The 19,036-nt window shown below is 39.3% G+C and overlaps 2 protein-coding genes and 1 pseudogene across 2 annotated transcripts in view; 1 reads left to right on the top strand and 2 right to left on the bottom strand.

Moving 5' to 3' along the window:
* prdm6 (PR domain containing 6) overlaps positions 1–19,036 on the top strand; it is a 157,896-nt gene that overhangs the window by 78,017 nt on the left and 60,843 nt on the right. The gene's annotated exons all lie outside the window — the stretch shown is intronic.
* LOC115777742 (GTPase IMAP family member 8-like) lies at positions 688–3,384 on the bottom strand. The gene is made up of 2 exons (XM_030725709.1): positions 1,678–3,384; positions 688–1,566 (listed from the first exon to the last, which is right to left on the bottom strand). The coding sequence occupies exons 1-2, from the start codon at positions 3,382–3,384 to the stop codon at positions 688–690; spliced, it is 2,586 nt and encodes an 861-aa protein (XP_030581569.1).
* LOC115777714 (uncharacterized) lies at positions 12,445–17,867 on the bottom strand (annotated as a pseudogene).

Here is a 19,036-nt window from a genome sequence, read left to right as displayed (position 1 = left end):
TGTGCTCCGAAACAGGAACAGGAAGTGATACAATACCGCAGTGAGAGCCAACACCAAGGTGTCCAACCATCCAACCACAGCACGGTTATATATATGAGTCATCATTTTTGTCCATATGTGGTTTAAGAAAATGTGCATATATCATTGTTGTTGAGGACTAACAGGCAGCAAATTTATGAAATGAATTTACCACATATCTTGCTATAAATATTTCAAAGTCAGGACGTCTTACCCTAAAGATTCAAAATGATCCAGGTCTTTATATAAATCCAGACTGCAGCCACACTGCTGAAGAATAAATGAACCACTGTGCTGTGTTTAGGGTGAGCATCCTTGATAAATATTTCCTTTTTTGCCTTTGTTCAGTGAATTTAATTCAAACTTTGATTTTAATTCACACAAGAAAAAACACTTAAGTGAAACACATTCATTGCTTTTGTTGTAAATATGTGATGAAATCTTAACAGAGGAATCATTTTGTGTAACACTTTCTGCAGAATGTCTTTAAGTCCATATGTGGAAAAGTGAAAACAGAAGATTGCTGACAGACATTTTGCAACAAGCTCATTTAAATTTTGTTTTTCTGTATAAAAGCTTGATTAACAATGATCTGTGTCAATAAAAGCATCAGTTTCATGTATCAGAAAACCAGTCCAATCTTGGCGAGTTTTAAAACCAAAGACTGTCTCATAAGATGGAGCAGGACTTCTCTCCCTCAGCCTTCAGTGTGCATTCTTCTATCCAGTCATTGATCTGGTCTTCGTGTTCTTGCTGTAGTTGATTTATTATTTCTTCGTTTGGCTCGCCTCCATTTTGGGCAGAAAGATGATATTTGAGCTCATTCATTTGTTGTTCTTGTTTTCTCTTCAGCATGTCAAAGTCTCTCTTGTATTCTTTCTTCATGAGCAGATGTTTGAGCATGATGGCGTTGCTCTTTTGCTGCTTATGCTTCATGTCCTCCATTTCTCTGTCATGTTTTGCTGTCAGAGCTGCAAAGTCGACTGAGTATTTCTGTCTGAACTCGTTGAACTCTTCCGCTTGTTTTCTGGCTTCTTCAGCATTTTTCTTCTTCATGTCCTCCACCTTTGCCTCATAGATCTCCTGCGCTACTTTCCAGTCTCTTTCCTCTTGTTCTCTTCTGAGTCGATCCTCGTCTTTTCTTTTGCTTTCATATTCAAGTCTTTCCTTCTCATATTCTTCATTGAGCTTTCTCAGCTGCGTTTGCTCTTCCTTTTTCCTCTGTGCATCTTCTTGATTTCGTTTCTCCCACCATTCTTTGCGTTCGTTTTCCCAAGCCTCTCGCTCTTGTTTCATCTCTTCTCGGTTTTCCATCAGCTTTCTGTCAGCATGAACATTTTTTTCACATTCAGATTTTATTTTCTGCTCAAGAGCTTCAAGTTTTTGTTGCCACTGCATTCGCAGATTTTCTTCATGAATCAGTGACTCCCTGTTCTCCTGTTTTCTCTTCTCCTCTTCTCTCTTTGTTTTCTCCTGCTCCTGGTTAATGAAGTCTTCCTTCTCCTTCAGTGCTTCTTCTTTCTCTGCTCTTTCTTGTTCTATTTGTTTCTTTTTTGCCTGAATTTCTTCATCACGTTTTCGTTGCAGTTCCTCCATCTCTTTTTCTAGATCTGCTTCTTTCTCTTTCAGTATCCTGGTCATCTCCTTCTGTATGGCTGCCTCAGCTTCTTGGAACATCTCTGTAGTGTAGCAGCTGCCACCGTTTTTCTTCACCATTGTTTGTACTTTGTTTAACAGCTCTGTGACTTGTGAAAGATTTCCCTGATCTCTGTTGTTGAACACGTGGGTTCTTCCACCACAGTCGTCGATCAGTTTTTTAACAAAGTCATCGCTGACTTCTTCCATGTAACTCTCCACAGTTTGATCTTGAAGATCATCCCCTCTGGTGAAAAGAACGATGATGAAGTCTTTTGACTTGTGGCCAAAAAACTCTTTGATGAGCTCCACTGTATCTTTTTCTTCTTGGGTAAAGCGACCGATCTGCACCACAAGTAAAAATGCGTGAGGTCCTGGAGACAACAAGCTGATGCATTTCACGAGCTCCTTCTTCACATCATTGTTGGACAGACTTGTGTCGTACAAGCCAGGCGTGTCGACCACGGCAACAGGTCGGCCACCGACTTCTCCTATTGCTTTTTTGCAAACCTCCGTCACTGACTTCATGGCGGCTTTAGAATAAAAGCATTTTTGCCCTAAAATGGTGTTTCCAGTTGCACTCTTCCCACAACCAGTCTTCCCAATCATCACTATTCTGAGAGTGTCTGGGCTGTTGTTGGGATTACTGTCTGTCTTCCATACAGGAGTTTGTCTGATGACTTTAAGCATTCGAGGCTTAACAAGCATTTGTCTTGTGAGGCATTTCGATCCCATCGCCGTCATCTTCTCCACAATATGCAACACCTCAGAGACCTGCTGCTTGTCCTTGATGTTGAAGATGATGCTTCGTCCTCCACAGCTCTGACAGAGCTCCTGGATGTTTCTGTCTCCATAAACAAAGTTGACAACAGCTGAATCCGTGGGATCTGATTCGACTCCGAAGAGAATCATGGTGAAGTCAATGACCTGAGAGCTGAAAGCATTCTGGAGGATCTCTAACTCTTTGTTGTTTTTATCAGAGAGGGGACCCACGGGTAGGACCAGGATAAAGGCGTGGACACCTTCGGGATTCCAGAGAGAAATACACTGCTGAGTGCAACTCTTTACCTCCTCTGGAGATTTTCCATACAGAGCAGGCATCAGCACCAGGGACACCAGACGTCTGTTCACCTGGGTCTCATTCTTAACACACTCTGAGGGGTCAGCAGTTTGGCCAGACTGGTGCTTTCCTAGAATGGCATTGGCCGCTAAAGTCTTCAGGACTTCATGTGGCCCACACAACACGAGGTTCAGAGGTGGTTTGAAAGCATCTCTCATGGGGTCAGCCTCTTCACCTCTGTTCAGATGGCTGCCTCTGTTTTCATTCACTATGCTCACCATCTTCTCTATGAGTTCTTGAAGATCCTGCTCTGATAGATCTTTTTTATCAAACTCGATTCTCTGCTGCCTTTGTCTGCAGTCTTGTATGAGTCGATCCACCGCTGAAGTTTTCTTCTCGTCACTATGTGTCAAAATGACCATTGCGTATTTCAAAGCATCTTGGCCAAAGAACCTTTGGATGAACTTTAGGTTTTGCCTGTCCTCGTCAGTGAAGTCAGAAGGCTTCACCAACAGCAGCAGAACATTCGGTCCAGGGGGGCAAAGAGCCACGCACTTCTTCATTTCGTGCTTCACTTTATCTCCGGCTAAACTGAAGACATCTGAGGTTTTCACTACTTTTAGGTGTGTTTTCTTATACTGGCCCTCAGTGACCGTGCAGGACAGGGACATCTTTGGAAAAACAAAATCTTTTTTTCCGGTGATGAAGTTGGTCAGAATTGCTTTTTTAGTCTGACTCTTTCCAAAAACCAAAATCCGAAGTTCATATGCTGTAAAACAACAAAAACATCAGTTTTTCCCAGTGAGTAGAGCACACACATTCATGTCACTTATTATGAAATTATTTTTTCACCAACTAGTTTTTGTCATTTCTTACAAAAAGATGTGATATTCACTTGGAGGTGTTCAGCTACTCTTTAAGAACTCCCCTCTGACTGTGTCCCCTAACCCTTAGACTAGAAGACACTTAGTTTCCATCAGGTGCTGCTGTTAAAGCCACTGGTGTGTTTCACTTATCCACAGCCACCATCTTTTCCCAAACCTGAAGTCGTTTTTAGTCTCTAAACGTAACAACAGTCTCACTGCTGATAAAGCTGCAGCATATCTTATCACCAGCCTCATTCCAGCAATTCCATCTCTCAGTGGATGATATTGCTGCCTTCCCAGTGCCAAATATAACATTATATTAATCTGGAAAAACTGCTCGATGCGACACCCTGTGATGGGAAAAGGCTGGGTATACTGCAGATTTCATGCATCACCTCTTTTTCCTTTTGAAGAAATGTGGGGGGAGTCGATGCTTTTGATGGCTGCAGCAGTCTTTGTCAAGTAGCATAATCTCATATGAGCTCACACATTCACGGTCTGTGATTCAAGATAGCTGCCAAACAGCTTCGGGTGTATTACCTCTCCATTCTGATGCTAGTAATGCATTACATGCATATGTGCTTTAGGTCTGAATCATTGAGTTGTTTAATATCAATGAGAGTTAAATGTTATGTGACTGATAATGATATTTTTCTATGTCACCTTATTCATCCATCACCTTATTTATTGGCAGGCTCTCTCTAGATTTTCTCCATCCTCGTTTCTGTGATCTGATCCCATATCCATACTCTGTCTTGGTAATATTATTTGCATTCTTACTGTCTTATGCTTTGATAAACCTTATCAGACTCACCGCGTGATGGATTTGCCATATTTTCACTGTGATAGAAATCTGAGAAATCAGTTGTGAGCTGTTGGATTAAGGAAAAGGCAGAAGTTATCATCAAATAAATTTCTCAAATAGTAATAATAATAATTAGGCACTACTTCATGTTTCCTGGATCTACCTTAAACTATGTCTCCACTACAATGTACAGTAAAGGTGCTGCCATATTTGGGTCAAAATAATCCAAATACATTGACACGAAAAAAAAAATCATTGGCAGTATAAAATCAGCTTGTGGACAGCATAATTACAAATCATCCTCCTTATCACTTTACTAATAATGGCTCCAGTACTAGAGTACAACATATAAGAAGAAATAGACTTTTACTACCTTTACCTCCACTAAAGTTTTAAGCTTTATTTAATAATTGTATGCTGGTACTATAGTGTCTTCAGTATGGTTGTAGATAGCATGTTTTGGTAACCTGTGAAAATGAAGGTGTAGTATCGTGTTGGGGTAAAGGTCTGTCATTGAGCACAAGTAGTCAAAATTTCAAAAATGTAAACTATCATCATGAGCAGCTGGAACCCTTTTGGATACAAAGGTTAAAATCATATTAAAATGATACCTATTGGATTTTTGTCTTGAATTAGCTTCACTTTATTTTATTATTAAACTGCTAAATTCATATAAATACCAATCCTGCAGAGCAGTCCCGGTCGGGACATTTACCACCACTTTCTTTTTGTAATTCAATTTTAAATGTCTTGAATACCATGACCTGGATGACTGAAAACCTACACAGACACAATTATAGATTCAATATATTTGTTGCATTGACTTTGTATGAAAGTACTCACCAGGTGAAACTCTGCCGCTCTTAAATGTTCCTTATGGATCCAAACTGAATCAGGTCACCTGAAGCCACCTTTTATTAGTAGAATCAGGAGGCGCCTGTGACGACAGTGTAACTGATAGATTTACTGATAAATTTCTACAGAGCATTCTCTGCATTCTTTATGCTCTGCTGCATCCAAGCATAAAGACTCCTATCATAAAGGCTCCATGCATCAACTGAACCTTCAACACGTACATCACCTTACAACAAAGGTCATATAAGGCAGCTCAGTCATTGTAGCGATGTGGTGATTTTATGCTTGATCCATCCATTCAGATTAGTTATTTTTGGGCAAAGTCTCATTTCGATTAACCAACATATACAGGACATGTAAAGGTCTTATCCAGGTCTCCGATCACTGATGACTGTCTGCTATTTGACCAGTGTCTGCTCGAGTCACGCCACCATCCTGACCTACATGTAGAAAATGCTTGCTTTATGTTATGTTATCTGCATTGCTTCATGTGACAGCAAAATATGGGCCACATAATTAACTGGCTAACTAAAGGGAAAAACCTGAAATGTGTAGATTTTGACCCATGAATAAAAGTCTTTGCGCACTATATGGGGTAATCAAAAAAGTCTTGGCAATGAATTTGTAAATCTTCTATTATTACAATAGACCTCTGTAGACTGTTTTACTCTGAGGGATGAAGTCACGATACAAAACCTTCACCAAAACTCTGCATTCAGCCTTAAAACTGGTGGATTCTTCAACTGACTGGGAATGAGAAATATTTGATTATGCTAAAATAATCATTTACATGTGATATAGGAGATTTCAGAGATATAGGTGCTCTGCTGCCTCTGTGCTGCAGAGGGTGGTCGAGATTACCCATGATGGATAAGCATTTCTTCAGTGATGACCTGTCCTCCACAGTTTCAGAAGCCTCCAGTTTGCAGCCAATCACAAAGCCAGACCATCTAATCAGTTTATCCAGTCTGTTGGTGAAAACTGTTGTCATAACAGCAGACCCATCTATCAGCAGCATGTTTTAACTGGGCATAACAGTCCCATCTGGGTGTCACGATCTAACTGTGATAAGATTCTGCAGAAACCTGAACCACAGTTTCAGTCTTGGTTTCTGAATCGTTACAGTCCCAGACATTTAATTCAGTTAATCACTCATTCAACCAAATGATGCTTCCTTGATGTAGAAATATCATCATTTGATTTAATTCATATTTTTAGTGACACAGCTGTTTCCTAGTTAAAAATAATCTGATTCTAATGAGCTAGAAATCCTGGTAAAGTTATTTTTATTTATGAAAAAGAGGCTGTCTGAAAAAATTTCTTGATTGTATCAGTAATTTATTCTGCATTGATAAAAGCATTAGGCCATATCTCTTAATCTTTGAATTCAGGTGCTTTCCATTGTATTGCCATGGGTGGATGAAATCAGCACATCAAGCAGTCTTCAGTAACGTTTGTGCGTTGTTCTAAAGACTCCACTGAATTTGAGCATCATTTGGGGAATTTATGCCCTCCAAGATGTTCCACAAACAACTACAAGTGATATTATTGCAGAGGAACCACAGAAACAGACACGCAGCCACAGAGTTACAGATCACAAAGTTTTGTTTTTTTTTTAAATATATTTTATTGAACATTTACTTTTTATGAAAAAAAAATGACAAGAGAGAAAAAGAAAAAAAGCAAAAAAAAAAAAAAACCCAAACAAACAACAACATAAAAAAACAAAAACAGAACAGGCCAGCACAGGACATACATAAGATAAAGTAGACTTAACATTGGTTGTATTTTCAAAATAATATGTGACCCTCCTTTGCAAAGTATATCATTTAAATCCTGAGGTAAAAAATCCAGAAGGGGTTGATCACAAAGTTTTTAAAACTCAGTAACTGCAGAGCTCCGAACTTCCTCTGGAATTAACACAGGTACAAAAATGGGAACTTCATGGCACAGGTTTTGAAGACTGAGCAGCTCCTGGAGGTGTAATGTGTAGGTGGCTCTTTGGGTTAGATAGATATTAGATGTTTTACACTGCTCACGTTAATTGGAGGTGAACTAGAGAACATCAGAGAATAGCAGTAGCTGTCTGTAGTCCTATGAGCAGTGTTTGAAGTAACAGGACTTGTTGGAGCTGGTACTTTAGTCTTATGTAACTTTTGTGTAAGTTGAAGAATGGAAGTAAAAACAAGCTGGAAACAGGTCACCTGTAAAAAACCTTTGTCATAGGCAGTGCTGTGTTCAGGTATTATGGCAGTGAAATGCTTCGGTTGACTGAAGGACAGCGTGACTGACATACTGCTCATTACTGATGGCTTGTGACTGACATTGAGATATTATCATTCAGCCTGTTCTTCAGAAGTCAAATACTTAAAACTGGTGGATCGCCTGCATCACCATAATATTATATTGAACAGATCACATAATTGTATATAAGTTTTGTGTTGCCATGAAAACTTTTTCATACCAGACATACTTTGTCCTCATTCATTGTCTGTATCCTAAACCTGAATCGTCTGGCATAGATGGGTAATAGAACATAAATCATACAGACATAGACCCTGAGTAGGGTAAATCAATGCTGAATATGCTTTATGTTATCCAGGAATGTGTGTAATTAGCATGAAACAGAAATACTAGTCATTTAAACCAATAGGTTTTGCTTTAATAATGGACTGAAGGTGTTTACAGCCTCTGAGATGGCACAGAACCTCCAGTCAGAAGCTAGTCGAGGCCTCTCCGGTTTGATGGTATGTTGTGAACCAACACGGTTGAAAATGGGACTGATGACATGTTCGAGTTTGGCAGTTGTAGGAGGCGAATTATGCTACAGTACCAGTCAAAAGTTTATGAATGGAGAGTGTGTCCAAACATTTGACTGCCACTGTATGTCAAAATAAAATGACATGTAACCACTCTCAGTTCAGACATGTGCTAGCACAGCTAACACAGTCCTGCATTACAAGCAGTTTGCTATTATAGCACTAATTAGGCAAAAGTGACCCAATGATATTAAGTGTCAGAGACTTTAGAAGACAGAGACATTGCTCTCTCCTAAAGCCTCAGATCAAGAAGAGAAAATTCTAGAAGATGAGACATGTATCATCCTTGGTGCTCTGACATGTGGTAGTATATCTATGTTCACCATCAGCAGTGTACTTTTCTGTTTTCTTAGCTTTCTGTATCCATCATGTTTTATGGATAGCACACCATCAGTGCTCTGGTGAGCCAATCAGAGCCTGAGACAGACTGAGGCACTAGTGAGCTTCAATGTTGTAGAAATAATATTCAGCTTTTTAAAGTTTATTTTTGGGAAAGGTTAACTTAAAAGATTATACTAGTGATTCTATACCAACAGTTTGTATATCTCAGTAGTTTGACAGAGTTGGCTCTCTTTCACCTTCAACCATCTTTGATTCTTTGATTTTGGCAGAAGCTTTAATGTACCTGTAAACAGTCCAAACGACCCCCTATGAGCAGCACTTGGTGACAGTGGGAAGGAAAAACTCCCTTTAACAGGAAGAAACTCCAGCAGAACCAGGCTTAGGGAGGGGGGGTCATCTGCTGAGGGGGGGGGGGGGGGACAGGACAAAAGACACACTGTGGAAAAGAGCCAACACCAAGCAACAGGCATCATATCACATATCATGATCTGCAGCAACAGACGCATGTTCCACAAAAGTATCCAGCCGAATACTGCAGTATTTATTTATTTATAGGTGTAAAAACTGCTATGCTGACAGGTAGGAGAGAATTAACACAGCATGAGTGTTCAATCTAGTTTTTCCACTTAATGACAATGGAGGCAGCTCTCCCAGCCCCCACAGGCGCAGAGATTAAGTTAAATGGCTAAACAACAACAAAGGACTGGACTGAAAAGGACTTTAAAAGCAGCCGATGTAATGAAGCCTGGATAACACTTCAGAAATGACCGCAGGAGGAGGGGGGACTCCCAGCGGCCGGTAAGCTGTGACTGTATCTGTACAGGAAATGAACCTTTTATACGAATGCTAAATTCAGATACTATATATATATATATATATATATCTGCATTTTATTAGATTAATCTGGAATTATGGACTGTGAAGAGCAAACTTAAAACAATCCACATTTTTGCACAAGTATCAATCTGTGATTAACCAAAGTGTGGGGATCACTCCTGTCACTGTGGTTGACCCCACATCTGTTTGTGATTCTTGTGAACACGCAGACTCACATCATATGAATTCATATTCATTCTTACTGAATGCTGTCATAGTGGGACTTTGCTGCCAACTTGTGGTACATAAATTCAAATGGAGAAGCTGTTAGCTCGAGCAGATAATAAAGCAGATCAAAAAGAAATGATTACATGTTTCTTTATATTCTGGTTAAATGTTGACAAAAATAGCTCCGTGCAGGAGCAACCCTGACCAACAAGGAAATATTTCAAATATGTTGAATATGTGTCAGTAAACATTACTGATATTTTTCGAAGAGGGAGATGTATAGAGTAAAGGGCTGGCTCTGTTTTGCTATTAGGCTCGGTGATCTTCAGTAAGTTCACCATTGACCCGGGGAAAGTTGTGCAATATTAGCACAAATCTTTCATTATCTGCTGAGTCGGTTTCCCTGAGAACTGTGTGGGTCACCTGGTGCTTTCCCTGCAACGCTTGTTAAAACAGGTTAAACTGGTTCACAACAGGCTGTAGCTTCAGGTATACAGACTATTAAAACAGTGACACAGCCGACCTGTAAACGACCCAATTTCATAGCCAGAGCCTCTGCACTGAAGAGGCTACTGAAACTGGTGCGACTAATAATACTGCGTGTTTTATTTAAATTCTCCTGCTTTTGTTCGATATTTTAAAGAAAAAAAAATCTCCTATACAATAGATTTTTCTTTGTGATCCAGGGCGTAGCCACATATGATTGCTTCCTGTACAGTTTTTTTCAAGAAGCATTTTGTATGGGGATTAAAAAAAAAAAAGCCTCATTGGCTTTGTTGGGATCATCATTAATATAACATCCTTCCAGATCTGCAACAGATTTGTCACAGTTCATTGGGTATTACTGCAAAGAAATTGCTAGCAATTGCTAACTTGACCTCACTCAACCAAAAATTAGGATGAAACTGTTGCCGTTTCATCCTAATTTTATCGCTGCCTTGAATGAACCAAAGTTAGTTTGAAGACAGCAGTTGGTTGCCACTGGTACGAGGCATTTGTGCTGAGATGCTGTGGTTTGCCCCAAACATGCCACCGTGCATCATGCCACACATCTCCACTTTGGTCTAGTCTGTACCAACAAGGACATAGATCCTGTGGTAAGATTTCTTTTGTGGGCATTTATTTAGTGAATAATTATTCTTGGTGTGTTCTGTGTACAGTATTCAATTCAATTCACTTCAATTTTATTTATATAGCGCCAAATCACAACAAACAGTCACCTCAAGGTGCTTTGTATTGTGGGTAAAGACCCTACAATAATACAGAGAAAACCCAACAGTCAAAACGACCCCCTATGAGCAGCACTTGGTGACAGTGGGAAGGAAAAACTCCCTTTAACAGGAAGAAACCTCCAGCAGAACCAGGCTCAGGGAGGGGGGGTCATCTGCTGAGGGGGGGCTGAGGGGAGAGAAAAGACATGCTGTGGAAGAGAGCCAGAGATTAATATCAATAATGATTAAATGCAGAGTGGAGTATAAACAAAGTAAATAAGGTGAATGAAAAGCTAATAATAAAGATATTTCTGTGGATCAACTGTTAAAACATGGTGTGTAATTTGACTGAGTGCATAAGTTTCTGTCATGTATCTAAAGCTTTATTTAAAATGTGTTAATGATGTAGGACTCTTAAAATTCTTCAATACAGTATTAATAATTGTTCTTAGCAATTATTAATCACTAGTTAACATTAGTAGCATTATTTTTATTCATGGAAAAAACTGTTTTCACATTGAAAAGATCTCAGTGTTTTACGCTTTAACTGAGAGTGATTACAGTAGAAGTCACAGCAGAAGATGCATTTGTGAAATATACAAATTATGAATATAAAAAACAGAATACCTCCAGGCTTCAACAGAGGAAAAAAGTTACAAAATAATTTTATTGTATACTTTTTACACTTGTAGTAGTATTGTGGTATTGATGTTACAGAGCAGAAAAAAATCAGTCTCAGTCAGTATTAATAACCCCGGCACTGGGTTTGTTAGCCAGACTGTTTGGCACTGTCATCATGTGGAGTCTCATAAAGCAGAAGTGGCTACTCCTGGTATTTATGTGTGTATATGTATTTTGTATGCAATATACCGTATATGTTTGTGTATGAACTTATTATTTTGTTTGTACTACACAATGTTTGGATTAAGGTCTTCCTCATCATGTGTGGGCCCCACCAATTAGGGCATGTTTCTTTTCCACAAACTGACACTATATTATTATTATTATTATTATTCATGGAAACCTACTCTTAAATATATTAGATGCTGAATAAACTAAGATTGGAAATTATACATATATATTACAAATAACTTAAATAAACAAAAAACTTAAGTCTGGCCACGCCCCTACTTCCGGTCCACGAGTTGATGTCAAAAATAAGGTACATTTTGGCCCTTTAAGTTACTTTTTTGACATTTCGCTTAATCCCATTAATTGGAGGGGAAGGCAAAATGTCAAAAAAGTAGCTTTAAGTGCCAAATTGTATCTTATTTTTGGCATTCTTACTCGTGAGACTTTAAATTAGTAACACTGACTGTGTTCATTTATAGCTTTATAATTGTAGATCCTTCAAGAACAGACACAAGTGCTTTGTCATGCGCTCAAAAAGGAAATAAAAAGGCATACGTGAAATAGGTTGTAGAAGAGAAATGTTTTGCTCAGGCTGGTGAAAGGAGAACTGTATGTGGATGAAATACCTGAAAAATCTTCCTTAGTCCAACTAGAAACAAACTAAACCATTTAATTATTGGTCGAAGTGTAGAGCACATTCAGTAAAAGCCTACATTACATTTTGTCACATATTGCTCACTATTGCCATAGTGAGCGATTTTCTTTATATGCTTACAAAAGAAAATGTTTATCAAATGCCATCTCCCATCTGGAATATAAACCATCTGGGCACTGCTTTAATAATGAGGCTTTAATGTGGGATATCCACCCTGTAAATAAAAAAAGTTACTAAACACACATTTTCAATGCCCCCCCCCCCCCGCCATCACATCCAAGTCAACATCACTGAGAGGCCATCATACCATAAAGCGCGTCGGTGCCAATCCGAAAAGCTATAAAATGCAGCAACCGTTGCCATCTGCAGCTTTCCTCACATGATCCTGGATCCACTCGTTTATTTGTTCCTCGTGTGCTTTTTTTAGTTCGTCAATTTGTTTGGCGTCTGGAATGTAGCGTCTGAGCTCGTTCATTTCTTCTTCTTGTCTCTTCTTTAGCAGGTCAAAGTCCTTCTGATATGTCTTGTTCCTGCACAGCTGTTGAATCATGTAGTCATTGTTTTTTTGCTGCATTAGCCTCATGTTCTCCACTTCCCTTTCATGCTTTTCTACCACAGCTGCAAAGTCGGTGGTGAATCGCTGTCTGAATTCATTGAACTCCTCTGCTTGCTTTCTGGCTTCCTCTTGATTTTTCTTCCTCATCTCCTCCACTTGTTTTTGTAAGTTTTGTTCCAGTTCTCTCCTTTCTTTTTCCTCCTGTTCTTTTTGAGCTGATCTTCTTTTCCTCGGCGTTCATGTTCTTTTTTTTCCTGCTCATATTCATCTTTGAGCTTTTTCAGCCGTGCTTGCTCCTCCAATCTCTGTTGCTCTTCTCGAAGTTGTTTTTCCTGCCACTCTCTTTGTTCTTTCTCCCAGGCCATTCTTGCTTTTTGGATTTCTTCTTTCCTTCTGTCTGCATAAATAGCTTCTTGTGGATTGAATTTAATTTCCTTCTCTTTCTCTTCCCACTGCTGTCGCTGAATTTCTTCCCTCTGTTTTCTCTCCTTTTCCTCTTGTGCTCTCTTTTCCTCTAACCTTTTCTTCTCCTCCTCCTCTTTCTTAATGAGTTCCTCCTTTTCTTCTAATGCTTTCTCTCTCGCTGCTCTTTCTAGTTCAGTTTTTTGTTGTGCCTCTTGGATTTTCTTTTCAAGCTGTCTTTGAATGTCCTTCTTCTGTCTCTCTATCGCTTCTTCCTTCTCCTTCATGATCTTCTGCATTTCCTTCTGTATTGCTGCCTCAGCCTCTTTGAACATCTCTGAGGTGTAGTAGCCACCTCCATTTTTCCTCACCATTGAGTCAATCTTGGTCAGCAGCTGGCTGACCTGAGAGCGGTTGCTCTGATCATTGTTATTGAAGACATGGTATCGTCCTCCACAATCCTCGGTCAGTTTCTTCAAGAATCCGTCGCAGTCTTCTTTTAAATAACTCTCAATTGTTTGGTTTCTAAGGTCATCTCCTCTGGTGAATATGACAATGATGAAGTCGTTTGAATTTTTGCCAAAAAAGTCTTTGATGAGCTCCACAGTTTGCTTTTCTTCTTCCGTGAAGCGACCGATCTGCAGGACGAGTAAGAACACGTGAGGTCCAGGAGACAACATTGTGACGCATTTCACGAGTTCTTGTTTAACTTCATCATTGGACAGAGTCGTGTCGAACAAACCAGGCGTGTCAACCACGACAACGGGGCGCCCATCAATCTCCACTGTTTCTTTTTGGCAGAGCTTGGTCACTGACCGCATGCTGGTTTTTGATACGAAGCATTGTTTCCCCAAAATGCTGTTTGCAGTGGCGCTCTTTCCACTTCCAGTCTTCCCAATCAGCACAACCCTGAGATGATCCTGACTTGGTTTTTTATTAATAATTTTTATCTTCTGTCTCATTTCTGATATTAAAGGATTTGGTTTTTGCAGCCGAGGACTCTTGCGGGGATTTGCAATCATGTTTGTTTTGAAGCTTGTTGTTGCCCCAGCTTTTATCTTTTCCACAGCACTGAATAACTGAGGAATCTGCTGTCTGTCATTGATGTTGAAGACAACATATCGACCACGGAAGCTCTTAATGAGCTCCTGGATCATTTTATCAGTTTTTATATAATTAACCACGTCAGGGTGTGTAGGATCTGACTCCACAGTAAAAAGAATCATGGTGAAGTTATCAACTTGAGCTCTCAATGTATTTCTGATGATCGCCACCTCCTCCTTGTCTTCATTGGTTGGAGGATCCAGTGGTAGGACTAGGATGAACGCATGGACACCCTCAGGATTGCAGAGGGAGATGCTCTTGAATGTCTCCCTTATTGCTTCATCCTGAGGTTTTCCATATAAAGCAGGAAGCTCCACCAGTGAAACCAGACAACCACACACCTCTGCCTCATTTTTAACACACTCAGATGAATTGGATTCTAACTTTCTTTCTCCCAGGATGGCATTGGCAGCTGAAGTCTTCCCAACTCCAAATCTTCCAAACAGTACCAAATTCAAAGGAGGTTTTAGATTTGTTTTTGGAGGTTTTTCCATGCCAGCTTGAGGTCTGTCATAAAGCTCCAAATTCAAAGAAGATCTTAGATTTGGGCTTAGAGGTTCTTCCATCCAAATTCCAGATCTTTCACATGGTTCCAAATTACAAGGAGGCTTTAGATTTGGACTTGGAGTGTCTTCCATACCAGCTCGAGGTGTGTCATAGAGCTCCGAATTCAGAGATTTTAGATTGGTTTTTGGAGGTTCTTCCTTCCCAATTCCAGGTCTTTCACATGGTTCCGAATTCAAAGGAGATATTAGATTTGGGCTTGGAGGTTCTTCCATCCCAAGTTCAGGTTCATCTTCAGGTTCAGGTTCATCATCATCTTCAGGTTCTTCTGCTGGATCAGCACTCTCAGTATAGTTCAGGTGCCCTCCCCTGTTATCAGTCACAATTTTATCCATCTTTCCCATCAGTTTTTCACGATCAGAGTCATGAACGTCTTTTGCATGAAAGTCCAGTGTGTAATGCCTCTTTCTGCAGTCTTTAATAAACTGATCTACCACTGTATTCTTTGCTTCATCCTTCTGTGTTATGACCATTGAATATTTAAAGGCATCAACACCAAACAAACGCAATATGGACTTCAGAGTCTGTCTGTCATCCTCAGTGAAATCAGAAGGGTCGACTAAGAGCAGGAGGACATTTGGTCCAGGGGGACAGCGGGCCACACACATTTTCATTTCATGTTTCACCTTTTCCAGAGGCAGACTTAAGAGATTTGAGGTTTTTGCCACTGTTACAGGTATTCTCCTCCATTCTCCTTGGGTGATAGATTTTTTGGATATTGTTTGACGAGGAAGATTTTTTTTCCCCGTGATGAAGTTGCTAAGTGTGGTCTTTTCATTATCAGTCTTTCCAAATATGACAATCCGGAGTTGAGATGCTGTAGAAAAACACAAACAGTATGTTAAATGTTGTCATTCCAGATAGCTCCGTTTCATAATTGTCTTTTTTTTTTTAATGTTTTTGTCTGGCATTGATTTGTTGAAGCTCTTTAATTGTAGGATTCTTCCTTCCATACAGAAGATTGCATTTGCTCAGTATTTGTCTGGATTCGTCTCAATTTATGCCAGTGAAAAAACTGCAGCTTCATATTTTCATTTGAATGAAGCTATTCAGGAAGCATCTGACTCAGCAAAAGCACATTGAAAGGTGTGTTTGCAGAAAATCTAAACAGTAGACATATCTAGTTGGTGTTTTCTGTACAGTAAACAAAACCCGCTTCTCAATACATATGAAACAGCTAAATAAAGGTCATGACTGGCTGCTCAGGTTTAACCAGGCAAAATAACCCCAAAAAACCTTCACAGGAAACACAAAGGGAACCCTGCAAGCTCACATTCCTGCTGAACGACTTTGAGTTTGTGGAATGTTTGGAATGAAATTCTTTGTTGGTCTTTCAGCATTTGAAACTCATTCAGACTCATAGATCTGTGAGTGTCACCAGCTGGTATTTAATTTCTCAAATAACACATGAAGCAACTGAAGCATGAATGTAGGAATATTTACTGAACTCACCATGCGCTGCCATGTTTTCACCTTCAGTGGAAACTTCCGCTGGACAAAATGTTGGTATCTGTTGGGTTTGGATTACAACCCACAAAAAAGGATGAACAATAAAGCACAAGTGTCACAAAATGTATTTTCAGAGACAAAATGTTTTCTCTGCATAATCTGTGAACTATTATATTTCCATTATATCCCCCCAGATTTCTGTACAGAATGCATTAATCATGTGGCGCAAGCAGTAAGATAATTGTTTAACTGGTTGCACATTTATTGATTAAAAATGTGCTCAGTTCAAGAAATGCCTCGAAAGTTCAGGATGTAAAAACAAAAATCCTTTTTTTTTTTACGTTTCCATACAGGTTAAAACAGTCGTACCCGTTACATTTTTAGACAAACCAGTAACAGGAAACCAGCAACAATAAACAATTAAAATTAACGCCAGCTGCTCCTCCCATTCCACACAGAGCAAATCATGTCCCTTGTAACACAATTTTATTATTATTTTATCACCTAACATCAGCTGAGTGTGTTGAATCTGTTTTAGACATGATGGTAGTAATTTAAGGTTAGTCTCTATAACAAATTAGTCTACGTATGGATTAAATACTGTGGTTAATTTCAGTCCAAATGAGTACCGTGAACACAATCACAATAACTGTGTTTAAAAGCATTGACTAAGGTTTAAATTTAACGTAAGATTTTCCTTTATTGGCAGATTTTGACAGAAAAAGGAGAAAATGGATTCAAAAAGTAATTATTTTATTATTTTCGATCAATCACATTCAACGCTTATAGCACCAATAGTTTATCCCTGAACTATGCTGGGGCTGGGCAATCCTAGGTGATCAGGTTAGGTAACCTTAGGACATTTGTTGGTAAAAATGTGACTAGATTTTGATGTGTGCCAGTTTGAATGAGTTCAGGTTTGGATGATTATCAATAATGACTTGAACCCTGTTTAGCGCTTGGCAGGTAGTTTCATAAGATGCTATCTTATAAAACAGGAGTGGCTGCTTGTGGTATTTATGTGGATGTTTTCTACAATGATCTGTTCAGATCTGTGCACTAAAGTCACTGATTTTGATAAGAGTTTGGATTATCTGCTCACTGAAAGTGTCCACATCTCCGCTCCGATTCAGGCAGAGCACACCGAGTGTTTGAGCTTCCACTCCTTGCTCCACTGGATGGGACAGATTTTTTGTCACGCAGCCAGAAAAGAACAGGAATACCAACAATGTACAAAGTATTCCTAAATGTTACATAAAGTGTTGGGGAAAAACATTTTTCTAGTATCTTGGCAAATGTAAAAATTAAGCATTAGTATGTGTATATATATGTATGTACAAGTTTTGATACATAAACTAAATATCTGAATTATTTCCAGTCCAAAGTAAAACTGCACTGACATACTTAAGCATGGTGCAGTGAACCAGTTCTGTTGTTACAGCATTTAATAATACGTCCCACTTGATACACATAAGGACTTACAGTTAGCAGGTTAATGCAGTGTAAGGATAACCGTTTGAACAGCATCTAGACTGATCCCTGCAACTTTTTAGCTTTTGTTAAATGTACTTCAATGCAAGTACTCACCAGGTTAATTCCTCATGGTTTCAAGCTCATGAATGAAGGCAGCACCATCCAGGAAAGCAGCTCACATAGCTCACTGAGGCTGGGCTGCGGCTGGTAGGACAGATGACTCAACCCATCGATGACTGACGACTGTAGTACGTCAAGGGGGGGAAAAACCCCCAGTTTTTCCTGTAAGAAGAAACAAATTTACCCATCAGGCATGTGGACAAACATGACACAGTCAGGTTTTAAATGGTTTAGCTTTTTTTTAAAAAATTTAAATATTGAAAAAGTTGTTTTTAATCTAGTTGTAACAAGAATTTGATATAGTTCCTACTACATCTGTTTCTTATCATGTTTATCAGTCACAGTTGTGATTGTGTGTTTAAAACTGTTTATACACACTGACTATATTAACACTTATTCATTTATATTTAAAAGAGTTCACATGCACATTAAGTGATAAGAACTGTAGCTCCATAACAATGAGCTCTAATGCGTTTCTAATGTGTTTCTATGACATCTATGACTCTTTCTCGCTCCAAGTATTTCTTAGTATTTAGTATTTCCTCTTGTCATCGTCCTGACCCGGTGGCCCAGTGTTTTAAGCTCCTTTTTGTGTAGCTCTGTGTTCCTGTGAAGTTCCTGTGTTTCAGTGATCATGTGGTTTTGGGTCGTAGTTATTTTAGGTTATATGTCTTTTAGTTTCTTGTTTGTTTTAGTTTTATTTTCCCTGTGTTGTCCTTCCTGTGTCTCTGGGTTCAGGTGTCTGGTTGTCCTTGTCTCTTGTGTATCCTGTTCTGTTAAGTCTGCATGTGCACCATGGTTGGTCACTTCCTGTTTTATTTTGACAGTCTTGTGTTTCCTGTGCTTTGTGTTTTGCTTCCTTTGTGTTATTAGTTCATTTGTTTGGCCTGTGGTTCCCTGCTGTTTCCACCTGCCTGATTACTGGGTGTGTGTATTTAAGCCCTCAGTTTTTCTCTCCTCTGTTTTCCCCTCTTCTCCCAGGCTCGGTGTTTTGCCTTTCGTTTAGCCTCAGTCGAGATGTTGGTTTGGTTTTGTATTTGCAGTTTGAGTTTAGTTCTGTCTCACATGCTCTGTTTGGGTCCACCCCTTCCTGCCACACAGGTGACTTCATATGACACCTTTGGCATTCATCTCTGTGTAATGAATACACAAATAACCCAGTCTGTTGTTCCAAATGTGTCTTTATATCAAAGTTTATTCAATTTA

This window comes from Archocentrus centrarchus, unplaced genomic scaffold, assembly GCF_007364275.1.
Source record: "Archocentrus centrarchus isolate MPI-CPG fArcCen1 unplaced genomic scaffold, fArcCen1 scaffold_68_ctg1, whole genome shotgun sequence".
Classification (NCBI taxonomy): domain Eukaryota; kingdom Metazoa; phylum Chordata; class Actinopteri; order Cichliformes; family Cichlidae; genus Archocentrus; species Archocentrus centrarchus.
This window is presented reverse-complemented; position numbering and strand designations above follow the sequence as displayed.